This window comes from Mytilus galloprovincialis, chromosome 1 (assembly GCF_965363235.1).
Source record: "Mytilus galloprovincialis chromosome 1, xbMytGall1.hap1.1, whole genome shotgun sequence".
Classification (NCBI taxonomy): Eukaryota; Metazoa; Mollusca; class Bivalvia; order Mytilida; family Mytilidae; genus Mytilus; species Mytilus galloprovincialis.
This window is the reverse complement of record NC_134838.1, coordinates 68,883,419-68,904,094: the sequence shown is the minus strand read 5'-3', so window position 1 is coordinate 68,904,094 and position 20,676 is coordinate 68,883,419. Positions and strand designations below refer to the sequence as shown.

Genomic DNA, 20,676 nt, shown 5'->3' with positions numbered 1-20,676 from the left:
TACATAAATAACAACAGACTACTAGCAGTTAACTGACATGCCAGCTCCAGACCTCAATTAAACTGATTGAAAGATTATGTCTTCATCATATGATATCAGGCACAATCCCTCCCGTTAGGGGTTTAGTATCAATATACTTGTGACCGATAGTATCCTGAAACAAGATAAGAGTCTTATATGCATGTATGAAAAATCCGTTTCCGTCCAAATATAATGATTCAATGGCGAGTTGATAGTTAAAAATAATCATGGTAACAGGATGACAAAATTAAAACTATATAATATATGAAAAATATAACTTGTTTGTGAAGTTGTATACACCATACTTTGAGAGATAATATAACTCAAATCATAAAAGAAAATGGTAAGTAAATTAAAATATAATTTTCAACAATGAACATAATTATTAATTAGCTGTCTTTCTCTCTCTGAATTCCACATTTCAAAGTAGTCTTTCAATCCAAATTTCAAAAAAAAACAATTCAGAGCGTACTATGCAAAACATGTACAAGGTATAAGATTAAATTCCGATTTTGTACAGTTTAAGTCATATGTATCCAATTTACCATCGAATTTGATGACTGTCAATAGCTTTTTTTTTAATTAAATACAATATATTACTTGGAAAAAAGATAACAGATGAAAACTTTTAGTTGTTTTATAAAGTAGTTATACTACCGAAAATATTATATATTAAAGACTACAACACATTTCTGAAGGTATCAAAGGAAATGGTAAGGATATATGCAAATATAATATATTTTGGCCCTCTTATGGGTGTAATTTGGGCTCTAATAAATAAAATAAATATATTATATTCATTTGATATTTTTTTCATGATTGATCTCGTTTTTATTTACGTATTTCATGGTAATCATTTACTATCTTTTTAAAATGTTGTATGATTGCAATCAGACCACAAGTTTAAATGAAGCGGGTATATGAAATTATTGGCAACAGTTTGAACTTCAGCAATGAAAAAAAAACCATACCATATAGTCAAATATAGAAGGACCAGACATTAAAAAAGAATTAACTCAATTGAGGAAACTAAGGCCATAAAAAAGATTATGTTTGTTTGCCCTAACCCTACCTACCCCAGAAATAGCTGCCTACTCGAAATCTTTTATTGTCCTGATGTGGAAAAGTTTGGTTTTTTTTTAACCAGTTAAGCATGCATGATAACCATGAATACTTAACAACATTTGACTCTTAAAATTTCTTTTTGTTGAAAAAAAAAAAAAAAGAAAATGTCTACCTACTTTCCCACTGTTGCAACCTTTAGAAAGGGTTTAGACAAACCAAAAATATTTTTAAGTATGGCCCAACAGCATAATTTATAAACAAAACGCAAATTTGACAGTCATGAATCAACAACAACCACTGAACTCCAGGCTCCTGACTTGGATAAGAAATACTAATATCATAATTATCAATATTATTTTATTTTTATCAGAATAATGATATTTATTTATTAAAATGACAGAGTTTGCCGGACTTGTCAAGTGATACGAGAGAAACATTTTACGCTATACATTGCCTCAGCAGGAGACAACTTTATCACCACTTGTACAGTATACATTTAATAATTGAAGTCCATCCTTTTTTTTTTTAGAGAGAATGCATATCAATCCAGGTTGGCCAAGCAGGCGTCCAAATTGGCAATGCATGCTGGGAACTCTATTGTTTAGAACACAACATCAAACCTGACGGAACTCTGCAGGATGGAAATGTTAACTCAGACGATTCACTTAACACGTTTTTCAACGAAACCAGACATGGCAAACATGTACCAAGAGCTATATATGTTGACCTTGAACCTAGTGTTGTAGGCATGTATATTTGTCAAAGTCTTGGGTGTTTTTGTCCAAAGAGATTTGTTAAATTAAGTTAAAATATATGTGAAAAAGTAACGAAATCCATAAGTATCTCATATAGGTAAAACGCCACTTGCATTTTGTGTAAAAACATTAACTTTTTAAAGTGTTTTAATTACTCAACATTTCGATTAAATGACGAACCGGACAAAAATAAAGATATAGGTCGGAGAAAAATTGATTGACTGATATAATCTATGTTGAACATGCCTAACTTTTACCAAATTTTAAAATTCTCTCTTTAATTGTTTTACTTTTGTCATTTCGGGGCCTTTTATAGCTGACTATGCGGTATGGACTTTGCTCATTGTTGAAGGCCGTATGGTGACCTACTGTAACAGTTGTTAAGTTGGAAATTGATTATTGGAAAAACAGTACCCCAATTTTATTTTCTATAGTTGTTTACAGTGATGATTAAGATGAATTAAAAGAGATATGGCATCCCAATTAGATAGCAACACAAAAACGACCAGAAGATATCGATATCAAGAAGATAATTAAAATTAACAGGTTTCTTTTCAATACATCAAGCTCCGAGTCAAAACAGTTGGAAAAGCTATTTAATCCGTACCAAAATCTCCAAATGACCATAACACCAACAACAAACCATCAAGACAGTGCAAATTGCTACACAAGAAAATACTAGTATATTGTTATGTATAAAAGTACATAATGAACAAAGCCCTCTCTTCGCTTATTCTGTGTTAGATGTCCAACTAAATACTTTAAATTTCATTCATTTACAAGGCGAAAACACTCTTGTATAGGATGAAATTGGCGCTTAATGACCCCAATTTTAGAGTTTCAACTATTAGAAAGATGTTTTCTTTGATTATATTTTAGATGAAGTACGAACGGGTAAATACAAGGATCTTTTCCATCCGGAACAACTAATCACTGGGAATGAAGACGCTGCTAACAATTTTGCAAGGGGTCACTATACCGTCGGAAGAGCCATTGCTGACGATGTATTAGATCAAATACGACGTGTGGTAAGTAATCAAGAAACATAACTGTGACAAGAAAATGCATGTATGATATCTGGGAGCATTCATAAAAGAGATTTCTTAATGATACAGAAGAAGTTTACATTAATACATGCATGATATGTTTTATCATCAGGCATCAATTCTTGTATTCCAAGAGAGGAAAAGACTTTTATTTAATATATATTTTACGAATGGTGTGGTAAATATAATAACACCTCTACGCGTTTGAAAAAATATGTTCTTCCATAGTGGGTTACAAGTGTTCTAGAAGTGATTTTTAGTAGTGGGTTCTTTTTTTATCGATCTTGTTTACCGGCTTGCTTAAGTTTTCAATCTGAACAGAATGACGGCTTGCATTCTACTTTATAAACGCGTTATGTAATTCAGTGAATATATGCGTGCTTATAGGATCTGCATCTATATATAATATAGATAACATAAAACAGATGATCTGTAACAATTCCATCTTTATCCTTTATATAGCATGTACTGTGATGCGATACTAGATTAAAACTAACGAGGAAAGGTATTAAACCCGGTCATCGAACGCATTATTATTGTGAAGCCTAGGTGCAGTGGCGGATCCAGAGGGGGGGTTCCGGGGGTGCGCACCCCCCCTTTATTTTGGCCGATCAATGCATTTGAATCGGGACAATCGGGACATATGTTTTGCACCCCCCCTTTCGAAAATTCCTGCATCCGCCACTGTAGGTGGTCGAGTGGTCTAGCGCGTCGGATACAGTGCATGAGATTTTGTGCCACGATATCTCAGTAGCATGAGCTCGAATTCCGGCGAGGGCGAAAGCAAATGTTTTAAAATCTAACATTGTTGTGCTGATGTTCAGACGAATTATATATATTATGTATATCCAAATAAACTATTTACTGAAAAATTCGGAGGATTAAATATTGCATTTAAAATACAAACGAAAAGAGACATTTGAATAAAACAAAGAAATGAAATTCAACGCAACGGCATGCATGCATCACAATTGACTGTACATAGGCGACCCGTCGTATGACCATTTCAAAGTATTTCCCTGGCCTTATATTCTTATCATTGCGAAAAAATATCGTTGAATTTAATAACATTAAGCTGAGACTAGTATAACACATGTGTTATAGTAGTCTCATCATTAAGTCATCGTACGGCCGTCAACAACGGATAAACACACACAGCATAGTAAGCTACAAAGGATCCGACATGCAAAGCACATGTTGAATAAATCTAAGGAGAAAACTAACGAAATAATTTATGTAGAAAAAATATATTTATTTATACAGCTTACTTGCATTATTCTGTCTTAGGCTGACACGTGTAACGGATTGCAAGGTTTCTTGGTATTTCACAGTTTGGGTGGAGGAACCGGAAGTGGTTTCACATCCCGGTTAATGGAACGCTTGTATCTTGAGTATGGAAGGAAATCAAAACTGCAGTTTGCTGTATATCCATCTCCTAAGGTAGGTGTTTTGCTATTGTAAATATAGTATACGAATTCATGTACACACCCTAGTGTTCAAACGCAGGAGATCAAAAGAAAGAAATTAAAAGAAATAAAAAATAAATGTTTAATGTCTTTAATATCAAACACAAAGTAGCTCGAATTCGGTAGACCAGGAATTTGAAAGGAAATTCAATAAGTGTTTTTTGCAATTTTGATAAACTAACGTGTCTACTCGAACACTTTGGACCTCAAAGTTGACTTTAATTTAGCCAGAGACATATAATATTGTATTATTATATGTCTCTGATTTAGCGAAGACAAAATATTATATATCCGATAAGTTTATTTAGATTCCCTATTAATGTTTTGATATCTTGTCTTAACATTTTGATAATGCAATAGTTCGCACTTTTTAGATGAATATCACGTTGGTAAAATAAAAGTTTTGTTTTACAGACTTCAACAGCTGTTGTAGAACCATACAATGCCATTTTAGCCACTCATGCAACAATGGATCATGCCGATTGCACTTTCTTGGTTGATAACGAAGCCTTATTTGACATATGCAAAAGAAATCTTGATATAGCTAGACCGTCCTACATAAACCTAAATAGACTGATCGGTCAAGTTGTCTTATCTATAACTTCTTCATTGCGTTTTGATGGCGTTCTCAATGTTGACATGAATGAATTTCAGACCAATTTAGTGCCTTATCCACGTATCCACTTTCCATTGGTTAACTATGCACCCATCAAATCAGGTAACTAGAGTTACAGTACTTTTCTACATATGTTTTGTCAGGTTAGCAGTCAGCATTATCTTTATATGAATACAAGTGTGGACACAGATGAGTGTGGATAGTATGTTTGGATGTTTGACAGTTTCTTATGACAAAAGGAGTTCTATGTTTTTCCCTTATGATGTTATTTTTTTGTCTATCTGATGAGTTAAGCCTTTTTTAACTGATTTTTATAGTTCGTTCTTATGTTGTACTGTTATACCACTGTCCCAGGTTAGGGGGAGGCTTGGGATCCCACTAACATGTTTAACCCCGCCACATTATTTTTGTATGTGCCTGTCCCAAGTCAGGAGCCTGTAATTCAGTGGTTGTCGTTTGTTTTTGTGTTACTTATTTGTTTTTCGTTCATTTTTTTTACATAAATGAGGCCATTAGTTTTCTCGCTAGAATTGTTTTACATTGTCTTATCGGGGCCTTTTATAGCTGACTATATATGCGGTATGGGCTTTGCTCATTGTTGAAGGCCGTACGGTGACCTATAATTGTTAATGTTTGTGTCATTTTGGTCTTTTGTGGATAGTTGTCTCATTGGCAATCATACCACATCTTCTTTTTTATATTATTAACTGTGTTGCACGGTGACAACCAACCTGAGCATTAGAACTGTTATTTATTTATTTTTTTTTTTTTATGTTCAAGACAGGCATGGAGGAGACAGTAATAACACTAGTTACCGAATGATTATGATAGAATATGTTCTACATCTTTGATTTTGGATACATTTTGTATCTAGGAGAGCAACACATCATAGAGTAATTTTTTCACACGTTTTTTTTCTATATGGGAGATGATATCTAGAAATGAGAACATGATATAAGGAGCCTGTAACTCGGTGATTGTCGTTTATTTATGTGTTACATATAAGTTTTTTTTAAATTTTTTTTTTTAACATAAATAAGGCCATTAGTTTTCTCGTTTGAATTGTTTTATATTGTCATTTCGGTGCCTTTTATAGCTGATTATGCGGTATTGGCTTTGCTTATTGTTTATGTCCGTACAGTGACCTATAGTTGTTAACTTCTGTGTCATTTGGTCTCTTGTGGAGAACTGTCTCATTGGAAAGCATACCACATCTTTTTCATATGTATTTGCTTACTATTGGTATGGTTCACTAGATTTAGTTAAAACAAACTTAAGTTAAGACTAAATAATTCTTCAATGTTTCCATTTGTAAAAGGGCATAACCCTAGAATGATAATCAAAGTGCTTTTAATCACTGAATGGTTATTAAAGACTGCTTTAATTTATCAGTTGGTAGTAAAGAGAATTTTGCATTGTATATTGTATAAAGCATTAATTTAAGTTGATTAAACTACTATTCTGGACAGAGAAAGACAACTCTAATTTTCAAAGAAGATTTCATAAAGCATTGGTTTTAGGTAATTCAACAACCATTCTGGACAATTTATGGTCTCGACTCTACAAACATGCTTGTTTTTGGCCCTCAATTCCTGGACTGTTTGCCCCAATAACCTATAAAATATACCCCAACCTTCTACTTATGGTATTAAACATTATGGTACAATTTCAGAGCAATTGAAATACTTATACACAACTTTTTGTACTGACACTAAATTAATGCTTGTTTTGGGCACCTTTAATTTGGAACCTAAACCTTATGGACTATAACCCCCAAAATCAATCCCAAGCTTCCTTTTGTGGTTATAAACATTGTGTTATAATTTTATTTATTTCTCTTTGCTTATAGTTAAGTTATTATATGGAAACCATCTGTCTTTGAACGACGATGACAGGATACCTATTTAGGACCGCAAAAATTTCTGTGGTTGTATAAAAATTTCAAGCATGAACAATGAAATATAGTTTAAGAAATCGATAAGCCTAGATAGAGCTTATCATTTTTAGCTCACCTGGCCTAAAAGGCCAAGTGAGCTTTTCTCATCACTTGGCGTCCGTCGTCCGGCGTCCGTCGTCCGGCGTCCGTCGTCGTCGTCCGTCGTCGTCGTTAACTTTTACAAAAATCTTCTCCTCTGAAACTACTGGGCCAAATTAAACCAAACTTGGCCACAATCATCATTGGGGTATCTAGTTTAAAAAATGTGTCCGGTGACCCGGCCAACCATCCAAGATGGCCGCCATGGCTAAAAATAGAACATAGGGGTAAAATGCAGTTTTTGGCTTATAACTCAAAAACCAAAGCATTTAGAGCAAATCTGACATGGGGTAGAATTGTTAAACAGGTGAAGATCTATCTGCCCTGAAATTTTCAGATGAATCGGATAACCCGTTGTTGGGTTGCTGCCCCTGAATTAGTAATTTTAAGGAAATTTTGCTCTTTTTGGTTATTATCTTGAATATTATTATAGATAGAGATAAACAGTAAACATCAGTAATGTTCAACAAAGTAAGATTTACAAATAAGTCATCATGACTGAAATGGTCAGTTGACCCCTTTAGGAGTTATTGCCCTTTATAGTCAATTTTTAACCATTTTTCGTAAATCTTAGTAATATTTTACAAAAAATCTTCTCCTCTGAAACTACTGGGCCAAATTAATCCAAACTTGGCCACAATCATCTTTTGGGTTAGTAGTTTGAAAATTGTGTCCGGTGACCCGGTCATCAAACCAAGATGGCTGCCATGGCTAAAAATAGAACATGGGGTAAAATGCAGTTTTTGGCTTATAACTCAAAACCCAAAGCATTTAGAGCAAATCTGACATGGGGTAAAATTGTTTATCAGTTCAAGATCTATCTGCCCTGAAATTTTCAGATGAATCGGACAACCCGTTGTTGGGTTGCTGGCCCTGAATTAGTAATTTTAAGGAAATTTTGCTCTTTTTGGTTATTATCTTGAATATTATTATAGATAGAGATAAACTATAAACAGCAATAATGTTCACCAAAGTAAGATTTACAAATAAGTCAACATGACTGAAATGGTCAGTTGACCCCTTTAGGAGTTATTGCCCTTTATAGTCAATTTTTAACCATTTTTCGTAAATCTTAGTAATCTTTTACAAAAATCTTTTCCTCTGAAACTACTTGGCCAAATTAATCCAAACTTGGCCACAATCATCTTTTGGGTTAGTAGTTTGAAAAATGTGTCCGGTGACCCAGCCATCCAACCAAGATGGCCGTCATGGCTAAAAATAGAACATGGGGTAAAATGCAGTTTTGGGCTTATAACTCAAAACCCAAAGCATTTAGAGCAAATCTGACATGGAGTAAAATTGTTTATCAGGTCAACATTTATCTGCTCTGAAATTTTTAGATGAATCGGACAACCCGTTGTTGGGTTGCTGACCCTAAATTGTTAGTTTTAAGGAAATTTTGCTGTTTTTGGTCATTATCTTGAATATTATTATTGATAGAGATAAACTGTAAACAACAATAATGTTCAGCAAAGTAAGATTTACAAATAAGTCAACATGACCGAAATGGTCAATTGACCCCCTTAGGAGTTATTATTCTTTATAGTCAATTTTTAACAATGTTCATAAAATTTGTAAATTTTTACTAACATTTTCCACTGAAACTAATGGGCCAAGTTCATTATAGATAGAGATAATTTTAAGCAGCAAGAATGTTCAGTAAAGTAAGATGTACAAACACATTACCATCACCAAAACACAATTTTGTCATGAATCCATCTGCTTCCTTTAATATTCACATAGACCAAGGTGAGCGACACAGGCTCTTTAGAGCCTCTAGTTTAAACATAATTGAACAAACATAATATGTTTGGTTCAAATTAAAATAGAATGCTTTTATCTCCCTAATACTTACATTGTACATAAGAGGTGATACTACTTTGACAAATCCTTGTACATGAGAGTTGTCTGTCAAATCTTTATTTTACAAAGAATGAATTGCATAACAATGAACCCAGCTCAAAGCAAAGCACTTTAATAATACACTTAGACAAAGAGCTAAATCCAGTGATATACTTTGTACTACAGGTCCTTCGTGAACATCCATCGACCAAAACCATATCTCAAGAACATTCCATACTACATGGTTGGATTCAGAAGTCCTGAAAAAGACATGATTTTTTTGTCGTATTTTAAGTATATATATGCACAGGTTAAAACTTTCTTGTGGTATAATCATTCAGTATCTAGCAACTATCAATTTGTTTCATGCACATATTGATATAGGTTTAGTGTCCTTCTGTTGGAAATAAGAACACACACACCGCCATCTAGTTTTAGTCAACTGACAAAATGTTCATAACTATAAAATGTTATCTAAGACCATAGGTGGATCCAGGCCCCCCCCCCCCCCCCCCCCCCCCCCCGCCCCCATGAAAAGTTCTGGATCCACCATTGAAGACTTGTCAGTGTCTATTTATCATTGCCACTAAATCAGTGATATATGTACACATACATATATGTAATCATATACATGTAAGACTAAAATTATAAAGTACATATATAAGACTAAAACTGGCATTCAGCCTTTACTACATCTTCATTTCCAAATATAAAAAAGAAGATGTGGTATGATTGCCAATGAGACAACTATCCACAAAAGACCAAAATGACACAAACATTAACAATTATAGGTCACCCTACGGCCTTCAACAATGAGCAAAACCCATACCGCATGTATAGTCAGCTATAAAAGGCCCCGATGAGACAATGTAAAACAATTGAAGCTAGAAAACTAACGGCCTCATTTATGTAAAAAAATGAACGAAAAACAAATATGTAACACATAAACAAACGACAACCACTGAATTACAGGCTCCTGACTTGGGACAGGCACATACATAAATAATGTGGCGGGGTTAAACATATTAGCGGGATCCCAACCCTCCCCCAAAGTCATTTTCAAATTGGACTCCATGATAAAATAAGATTCTATATCTACTACCAATGAATATGAAATATCCCTCTAATAGACTAGCATTTAAATCACTGTTTTCTAAACTGATAGCTAGCTAGGTCACCATGGATCTTTAATATTTCAAATGCATGTACATTTAATAATATAAATTCTCCAAAATTCACTTTATTTTCCCTTTTTAGCTCACCTGGCCCGAAGGGCCAAGTGAGCTTTTCTCATCACTTGGCGTCCGGCGTCCGTCGTCGTCCGTCGTCGTCCTGCGTCCGGCGTTAACTTTTACAAAAATCTTCTCCTCTGAAACTACTAGGCCAAATTAAACCAAACTTGGCCACAATCATCATTGGGGTATCTAGTTTAAAAATTGTGTCCGGTGACCCCGCCAACTAACCAAGATGGCCGCCATGGCTATAAATAGAACATAGTGGTAAAATGCAGTTTTTGGCTTATAACTCAAAAACCAAAGCATTTAGGGAAAATCTGACATGGGGTAATATTATTAATCAGGTTAAGATCTATCTGCCCTGAAATTTTCAGATGAATCTGACATTCCGTTGTTAGGTTGCTGCCCCTGAAATGGTAATTTTAAGGAAATTTTGTTGTTTTTGGTTATTATCTTGAATATTATTTTAGATAGAGATAAACTGTAAAAAGCAATAATATTCAGCAAAGTAAGATCTACAAATAAGTCAACATGACCAAAATGATCAGTTGACCACTTTAGGAGTTATTGCCCTTTATAGTCAATTTTTAACCATTTTTCGTAAATCTTAGTAATCTTTTAGAAAAATCTTCTCCTCTGAAACTGCTGGGCAAAATTATTTGAAACTTGGCCACAATCATCATTGGGGTATCTAGTTTAAAAATTGTGTCCGGTGACCCCGCAAACTAACCAAGATGACCGCCATGGCTATAAATAGAACATAGGGGTAAAATGCAGTTTTTGGCTTATAACTCAAAAACCAAAGCATTTAGAGCAAATCTGACGTGGGTAAAATTGTTAATCAGGTGAAGATCTATCTGCCCTGAAATTTTCAGATGAATTGGACAACCTGTTTTTGGGTTGCGGCCCCTGAATTGGTAATTTTAAGGAAATTTTGCTGTTTTTGGTTATTATATTGAATATTATTATAGATATAGGTAAACTGTAAACAGCAATAATGTTCAGCAAGGTCAGATTTACAAATAAGTCAACATGACCAAAATGGTCAGTTGACCTCTTTAGGAGTTATTGCCCTTTAAAGTTAATTTTTAACCATTTTTCGTAAATTTTATATATCTTTTACTAAAATCTTCTTCTCTGAAACTGCTGTGCCAAATTGATCCAAACTTGGCCACAATCATCTTTGGGGTTTCTTGTTTAAAAAATGTGTCTGGTGACCTGGCCATCAAACCAAGATGGCCGCCACGGCTAAAAATAGAACATAGGGGTAAAATGCAGTTTTTGGCTTATAACTCAAAAACCAAATAATTTAGAGAAAATCTGACATGAAGTAAAATTGTTAATCAGGTCAAGATCTATCTGCCCTGAAATTTTCAGATGAATTGGACAACCTGTTTTTGGGTTGCGGCCCCTGAATTGGTAATTTTAAGGAAATTTTGCTGTTTTTGGTTATTATATTGAATATTATTATAGATATAGGTAAACTGTAAACAGCAATAATGTTCAGCAAAGTAAGATCTACAAATAAGTCAACATGAACAAAATGGTCAATTGACCCCTGTAGGAGTAATTGACCTTTGTAGTCAATTTTCAATCTGCTTCCTTTGTTTAATATTCACATAGACCAAGGTGAGCGACACAGGCTCTTTAGAGCCTCTAGTTTGTCTTCTGTTTGATATACCATTTTTTGAGTCTAAATATTGTCTATATATATATTGTTCTTTATATTGAGGTCATTTTTCGCAAAATAAACCCACTTAATCTGAACTTTAAATGCAAAAGACCCCTAAATGGCAAACAGATATTGCTATAAAGAATTATAGTACATGATCATTTATATATATGTGATTTAAGAATTCATGAAATTTACACTGATGCACAATACTTTTTTATGAGACCTGTTTTAACTTAAGGACGACACCAAAAGTTCAATGAAGGATAAAAAACTTAATTCACATAGTTTTATCACTGACCCCCCTACCCCCTTCTTAACTTAATTTGGGAAAAACTGATTGACCCATATGGATATATGTAAAAATCAATGTCAGATAACCAAATTTTGCAGCAGTTCAACCCCCAACTATTTGAATTAAGTTTTTTATCTTACATTGATCTTTTGATGTCGTCCCTTACCGTAAAAACTTTTTAAATGCAAAAGACCCCTAAATGCTAAAATAAAAATGTAAAAACTTTAAACAAAATAATTTTTTACTTCAATTTTAATTTTCGAAAAAAGTGGATCATACTATATTAAGGAGCCGCGAGGGTATAAAATTTTCAGAAAAAAAATAAACATTTGTTTTTCATTACAAATTTTATTTGTTACCTTTTGTAGTTGTTACTTTATCATATGGTACAAAAATCATTCAAAACAATAAATTTGTGTTGGCCCCAGATGACTTTTACAGGGACTAAACTTGGGAATTTCAAGCTAGGAGCCCAGACCAGATATTTCATAATTAGTTTGTATATGTTCAACTAAAATTTAACTGAAAGTTTAGGGGCCCAGCTCAAAATCTAGGAGCCATGGGCGACTGGCCCCCTTTAAGTTTTGTCCCTGTTTTAGAATGTATTCATCATTGAAAAAGTTCCAAATTATCTCCCTTTGGTGGGTAAATGCCTTTTTTTGCTTTAAAATTGAAATATCCTTTTCAACTCATCTGTGACCTATATTTTTTAATATCATTTCCATATGTAAGCTGTACTTAAACTAAATTATTGTAAAATTTGAGCGATTTCTGTAATTAATTTCTTTTTTTATTTCGATATTAACTTTAATTCTCCTATTACTTCAACAGAAAAAAAACACTTTTACATAAATGTATGCTTCTTTGGAAGACTGATTATGAGCGCAAATGAAGGGTGACCCCACTTTTTTTATTTTATTTTTCTATTAACTATAATATAAAGTTCATTTATAGAAAAATATAGAGAAAAACTATATATAACGATTTAGACCCGCCACCCCCTTAAAGTTTCTTGATGATCGCTTTCTTAAGTTTTTACTCCCTCATCTCTCTACTATAAAACCTCTATTTTCAGCCACATGACCCAAACAGGGAGTTGTACATTTGACTGTCTTTCCCAGATTGGATTAAATAGCGATAAGGTGTATTTTTCATATTTTCCGGGATTGTGAAAACTTGCATATTTATCACTATCTAATTGTGTGGTTTTAACAATCCAGACAGACAAATGGTTCGAGACCACAATTGTTGTCCCTTGATTTTCGTTGTTCACGAATAAAGTCCCAAGTGTTAATAGTGGGTTACTTGCCATTAATTTTAATACCCCTTCCAAATTAATTTCTCCGTGTTTAATGCCTCAAATTGTAAGTAGGGGGGTGAAATTACACTGTAAAAAAATTTTGGTCCCGAATTGAAAAGGAAAGTAGTGATTTAGTCCAGGTGAAAAAGGTTGAAATATAGGACTTCGGAAGCTGTCAAAAGATTTCAAGACGCCCTAAAGATAAAATTGTTCATATTTTGAGTTAGAGACGATGAAGTTTTCTACAATTTTGATATAATATGTCCCAAAAGTAGTACAACACACTGTAAAAGTTTCATTGATAAAGCGCAGGTGGGATTTTTTTTATTTTCATTTATGTTCTAAAAGAAATGCACTACGAATTAATTGTGTTCTCGGACCTAAGAGGTGAAGTCTGTCAATATAGAATCTGTACTTGGGCAACTTCCTTAAATGATTTGGTGGTGTCAATTTGTCAAATAGCATGAAACTAAAGGATTCAAACTTTTATTCTATAGAATTTCTACAAAAATTACCAATTTTGGCATTTTATGGTCAAAATAGGCATTTTATGGCTTTTTCAATATTAATGCATACATGGCATCCTGACTTTCTATCTGACAGGTTTTCATGTGTCAATACTTGTGTTTCTATGCCTTTATCTAGTTCCTTTACTTGTTTATGAACTCAGGATCTACAGAAAAGAAGATTATCTCAGACAATATGTGCAAAATGTGTTGTATAAATGACCCTTGTCTAACGCCCTGTTTGGATGAAGTCAAAAGTGGGGTTCTTGGTACATAAAATTTGAAGTCCACAATAAAGACCTCACTAAATTTGAACCAAAAGCACTTTACAATGTCTATTGTACGGTACATGTTCCATTTCACATATCTTTCTTTTCTTCTGTAGGATAGCAAGTGGTTTAAATATAAGCCTGTTGACACTAAAATTGCATTCCAGTTTTTCACTTAAAAGCAAAAAATCTTTGTATCAGACCATACATAAGAAAAGTTAATTGCAAGAGCCTTTTTGTGCTCAGATTTGTTGTATCATGTCACATGAGTATAGAAATGATAAAAAAGACACAATTTTTTATTTCTTATAGCCTCAATATGCATTTTTTAATGGAAATATGTGGCACGGCCTAAATTGACCCTTATTTTTTTCCAGTCTTACTTGGCTTAAGACCCTTTTAAACTAATATGATATGATATTTGTAACTTTTCTTTCCATTTCAAGTACATGCAATACATATGTAAGGATTATTTATAACCAAAATGCTTCACAAATTTAAAATTGCTGGAAAATATTACATCTTTATGAAAGGCCTCCTTTCATTGAAAAACCTCAATTTTTAGGCCCAGGCTGATATAAATTTGACTTTTGAATAATTATGCTAAGTCTGATAAATCAAATGAGTACTCTATTGCTTAATGTACATAATAAATGATATATTTAGGCATTTAAATGGAAGTTTTTTGCAATATTTTAATTTTTAAAGCCCAACATGTTGATAGTTGAAATTTTCCAATTTTAACGTCAAAATTTAACACGCAAAGATGAGTATAGAATTTAACATATTGTCTATAATGTATATCCTATTGTTGTGAAACTTTGCAAGCAGTGTTATAATTTATTAAGCTTTAGTTATACCAAGTTTTTTTAAGGTTTGTCAACTCTTTCTATCCTATTAGGTCCAAGACCACAATTGGTACATGTAGTCAATCTATATACAAATAATTTTGATATAATTTGTCCCAAAAGTAGTACAACACACTGTAAAAGTTTCATTGAGAAAGCGCGGGTGGGATTTTTTTAATTTTCATTTATGTTCTAAAAGAAATGCACTACAAATTAATAGACCACTTTCGAGTTCATCCGTCACCGGCAAAAACTCGTCAATTATACACGCCTTTATGACGTCATTTACCAGATAGAGGGGCTCGCCTGTATCCCTGCACTATTTACGTTCATCAAGCGTCTTAGTGATCGTCTTTGTGCAGGATAAACTAGAAATAATGGTTGCTCTGTAGGTACTTACTGACATTTCCCTAATGACAGCAGTGTTGATTGTCAATTTTGAGAATTCAATTTGCTGAATAATTCATTCAATATAGAATTATAGTTTTCCAACCACTCGCTCAACATTGGAAGGAAGTGACGACGCCCCTAAACGCACAAATGACGATGATAAAGGCGCGTATAATTGACGAGTTTTTTCCTGTGACGGATGAACTCGAAAGTGGTCTATTGTGTTCTCTAACCAAATAGCAATAAGGTGTTTAGGAAAACATGACCTAAAAAGTTAACCTCCTTCATATAAGACAAAAAACGTGGGAACTCATACTGATTGGTCAAATGTGTTCAATATGAAAATTGCAGTTAAGATGTTAAAATCACAAATCAGCCATTAATGTAAATGGACTAAAAGTATGACTTTTGCGCAAATTTAAAGGGAAATGACGGGGAAGGGACAAATTAGTGTTCAAGGGGAGCAAATGCTGTTTAAATTAGTATGCGGTTTTAAATATAGAGGGAAAGTGGAGTTATCTTTTTAGACTTAAGTTAAATATAACTTATGTAGACTTACCTTCTAATTCTATAAAAAAAAAACCACACAACTCAGAACTAACACTAATTCACTTGGACTATACTGATATGCAGACCTAAAAACAAAAAGAAATATATCATAAAATAGTGATTGAAAGATTCATAACACTTTGAAAGGATAATTCAGACACGTGTTACACGGGGAGCATGTTTGTTTACAAATAATAATGTCACGTGATCGCGCACGTACTGACCTCGCATGTTGCATCGCCCTTACAATTCACTAATACATAACCATTTTCAAGCAAACATGCAATGTGAATTTGATTGGTTATCAAATAATACAGAAATAATGTATGAACCGTGGAAGAAGAAATTATTTCATCAAATAGATGCGATTTTCACTTTCGACACGAATAGGTCGGGTTGACATTTCTGTCATCGGAGATAGTATTGAGATAAATGGGATAAAACGGACCGTCAAAAAGGTCTAGAGAAGCACATCAGTAGAACCTTAACATTAATAAGTAATACTTACCAAAATTTCTCTAATTGATAAACTATATAACTGAAATTGCACAAAAATAACGGTAAATAATTTTGTTGATGGTGATGATGCTGGTTAAATCGGCGCGAAAAAAGATTCTTACTCCTATTACTTCACGTAAAAAAAAATGTATAGAATTGAATTCGACTACAGTTCAGCATAAAAAAACGTGAATATGCAAAAGTCTGGTAATATGTTAATGAAAAAATGTGTATAAATGTTCGTAAACGAAGTTACCTGTATACTTCACCAAGAATTACATTTGAGCGCAAAGATCTGTACGTGTGATTCGGCTTATGTAACATCGTCAATCGGAACTACTCGGCTATTCACTTCGTGCAACCAGAAAGGCCGAGTAGTTCCGACTGGTAACAAAGTACAACATGATTAATGGAATTTTTTGCGTTGCTATTAAATCATTGAGGCCACGTGATTGAGGCCATCTATTTTTATTGCGGGTTCCACATATTTAAATCGGAATTATAGAAAAAATGGAATGTTGTGAGCAGAATCAAAACAGAAATGATGCACACTGCAACATTTCCAGCAAAATATAAATAGGATGGAGGATCTGTGTATTCACATTATTTGTAAAACTCTCCTTATTCCTGTGAAGCGTGTGCTTTACATCGAGGCTTATTCTGCTAAGCATCGACGACACAGTACTTCAACCAATCAGACAATGTTTATTTGGGGCATTCGATCTATTTTTACTCAGATTTTGGAATATTTTAATCGAAATTATAGAAAAATTGAATATTGTTAGTACATATAAAATAGAAAAAGATGAATACTTTTAGCTAGAGATAATTTGGATGGGGGTTCTGTGTATTCACATTATTTGCACAACTCTCCTTACTGATGCCATATTTTGGAATTTCCGTGACCTAGATGGTTCGCGAAAATTAATATTTTTATATATAGTATAGTAACAAGCATCACTTGGCAATTGTCGGAGAACCTGTATGACCTTAAATTGTCTTTTTTATTTTGATCACAAAGTTTGCTCAGAAACATATATCGGAAAGAGGTGGTATGTTAAACCGATGAGCCTATTTTACTTTCCGACAGGACTTTTTTTGAAATTTAACTCTTCCAGATGTTGTTGCACAGACATATATTTGTCTCTGGTTGTTGTAAGAGCTGTTGACCTCCAAATTCTTAAAAAAATCTTCAATTGCATTTTATATAAACTAATTTGATAAAGAGCTATCCTGATAAAAAGCACTATAGAAAAAGTATCGTTTGCACTAATTAGGTATTTTAAGTTTGTTCATTTAAAAAGGATAACATAATAAGACAAAGCAAATTTTTCTGATGGTCATCAAAACTTCCAAAATATACACACATCACACAAAAGAACATCATGTATATAAATAGATAGAATAAAATTCGAAACAGTGTGGCTGTGGCCATTGATTGACACATTAAATTCATCCATTGACTGGAACAATTTACATGAACGTTTGTCTGTAACGACCACTGTTCACGACGTACCTACGATAGACATTTAAACTGTGGGGTCACCAAAGGTTTCTTAACGCCTTTAATTATAAAATAATTCCAAAAATTAATCAGGAATAACCTTTATGTTTTGATTTATATAATTGATATAAATCAAAACATCGTGTTATTTCTGATTAGTTTTTTAAATTACTTTATTAAGGTGTTGAGCACCTTTGGTGACCCCATAGTTTAAGTGTCTTTAAAAAGTACATAGTGAGGAGTGGTCGTTACATACACACGTTTACCTAAATTGTCCCAGTCAATGGATGAATTTAATGTGTCAATCAATGACCACAGCCACACTGTTTTGAATTTCATTCTATATATATTCATATTCATAATATTGTTCTTATCATTTTTTTTTAATTTTGTTACAGCCGAAAAGGCATATCACGAAGCTATGTCCGTAGCAGAGATCACAAATGCCTGCTTTGAACCAGCCAATCAAATGGTTAAATGTGATCCACGTAATGGGAAATATATGGCATGCTGTATGATGTATCGTGGTGACGTTGTTCCCAAAGACGTCAACGACGCCATTGCTAAAATTAAGACAAAACAAAAAATTCAGTTTGTAGACTGGTGCCCGACTGGTTTTAAAGTAGGAATCAACTATCAGAAACCAACTACTGTACCAGGTATGAATTAAGTTAGTTTGTTTCTTAGTTTGTTTGTTTGGGGTTGGGAGGGGCACAACATCTCAATAGTCATCTTTAAATCTGCCTGATTGGATTTGATAAGTAAATATATATATTAACAGCAGAAAAAGTTATTAAGATTCCACTAAAAATTAAAAAAAAGATAAGTTCATGAGACCTTGTTTATTTTTACACTTTCTGTAGTTTGCTACCAGTATGTTAAATAAATCAGTTTGATAGAACTGTAGGAACTCATTCATTGTATACAATTTACCATGATTAATTACAAACAAAATATACATTCATAAAACATATATATTGAATTCTTATCTTAATATGATTTAATATGTAAACGATACGAAAAGTATATAAATCCTACCGTGAAACTTAACATATCTTATTTTCCAAATGTTTACGAACGAATTCCATTTTTGCACTTATTTTGTAGGCGGGGATTTAGGTCAGACACAAAGAGCTGTCTGTATGTTAAGCAACACAACAGCCATAGCGGATGCATGGTCACGATTGGGCCACAAGTTTGACCTGATGTATGCTAAAAGAGCTTTTGTTCATTGGTATGTTGGTGAAGGTAAGGATTGTTTCTCAATTAAACACTGATTACAGTTTTCTCATGATGTCATTTGCCATTTACCTAGATTTGGGTTAGCTAAGAAGGGTAGTGTCATATCAGATATTGTACATATATGTATATTGATCTCATTCTTTATGAAGTCACATTGTAAATGAAGATGCGGACAATTTGTTGATTTAATTTGGTAAAAAAAAGTGTCGTTTTTAGTAGTTTTATTTCAATTATTGTGCACTCTTGGCTCGCTGTTGCTCGCATTACACCTGTTTCATAGCCTCGTACAAATACAGCTGACATTTAAAGACATTAAACAGTTTTTGTCTATTTATTTAAATTTGTTAAATTGCTTTTTAAGGAATGGAAGAAGGTGAATTTTCTGAAGCCAGAGAAAACGTGGCTGCTTTGGAGAAGGACTATAAAGAAGTCGGGATGGAGTATAATGAAGAAGAGGAACAGGACGAATACTAGAAAAAAAATATCTTGCGAACAATATATAACAAATGATAATAAGTCTTCCATAACTATTAGCAGGACATACGATAGGAATTCTACTGATAACGTTAACATGTCTCCTTTCAACATTGAAGTATTATCGGCACGATCTATGCGGGGACGATATCTATACTATTAAACGAGAAGACCTCATTTTGGGTGTCGCTTCTCTTCTTTCCACAATTATTTGACCAACACGCCTCTGTGTCCTATAGGTACAGTGCATAGTGCCATTTGTCATCCATTCATATGATTATTCAGATTGAGTTCTTTTTGGAGAAAAACGAGAAAAAAGGCATCCGGATATTTCCCGTCATTGGACGAAATTTTAAGTCAGATTAGACTTCCGGTTTGCGTTTTTCTGTATACTTTGAACATACATATAATACAAAGAATAAAGTGTATTTTCAGAATTCTATCTGCTATCATTTTCAAGTTTACTATCCACGGCAGTCACAGAGTTTAAATTAAATAGAAAGGGTCTGTATACTATATCAATGACCACTATGGATCGATTAGTAAACTTAGAATTCAAAGTAAATACACTATATTTATATAGTAATGAATGTTCATAATATACAGATAAGCGCAAAAAATATTCATGTGAACTTTTGATACCTTTCATACTATTAAACGAGAAGACCTCATTTTGGGTGTCGCTTCTCTTCTTTCCACAATTATTTGACCAACACGCCTCTGTGTCCTATAGGTACAGTGCATAGTGCCATTTGTCATCCATTCATATGATTATTCAGATTGAGTTCTTTTTGGAGAAAAACGAGAAAAAAGGCATCCGGATATTTCCCGTCATTGGACGAAATTTTAAGTCAGATTAGACTTCCGGTTTGAGTTTTTCTGTATACTTTGAACATACATATAATACAAAGAATAAAGTGTATTTTCAGAATTCTATCTGCTATCATTTTCAAGTTTACTATCCACGGCAGTCACAGAGTTTAAATTAAATAGAAAGGGTCTGTATACTATATCAATGACCACTATGGATCGATTAGTAAACTTAGAA

At 33.4% G+C, this 20,676-nt stretch overlaps 1 protein-coding gene across 1 annotated transcript; it reads left to right on the top strand.

Moving 5' to 3' along the window:
• Positions 1 to 249: 249 nt before the first annotated feature.
• LOC143082561 (tubulin alpha-1D chain-like) lies at positions 250 to 19,778 on the top strand. The gene is made up of 8 exons (XM_076258286.1): positions 250 to 364; positions 1,616 to 1,832; positions 2,721 to 2,869; positions 4,175 to 4,327; positions 4,768 to 5,071; positions 18,311 to 18,571; positions 19,020 to 19,160; positions 19,516 to 19,778. Exons 1-8 carry the CDS (start codon positions 362 to 364, stop codon positions 19,626 to 19,628), a joined length of 1,341 nt encoding a protein of 446 aa, XP_076114401.1. The 5' UTR covers positions 250 to 361; the 3' UTR covers positions 19,629 to 19,778.
• The last annotated feature ends 898 nt before the right edge of the window (positions 19,779 to 20,676 follow it).

Excerpts from the sequence above, each read along its gene's own strand:
- LOC143082561 (XM_076258286.1), top strand. Across the intron at positions 2,870-4,174 it reads TAGATCAAATACGACGTGTG|GCTGACACGTGTAACGGATT; the intron begins GTAAGTAATCAA and ends ATTCTGTCTTAG. Across the intron at positions 5,072-18,310 it reads CTATGCACCCATCAAATCAG|CCGAAAAGGCATATCACGAA; the intron begins GTAACTAGAGTT and ends ATTTTGTTACAG.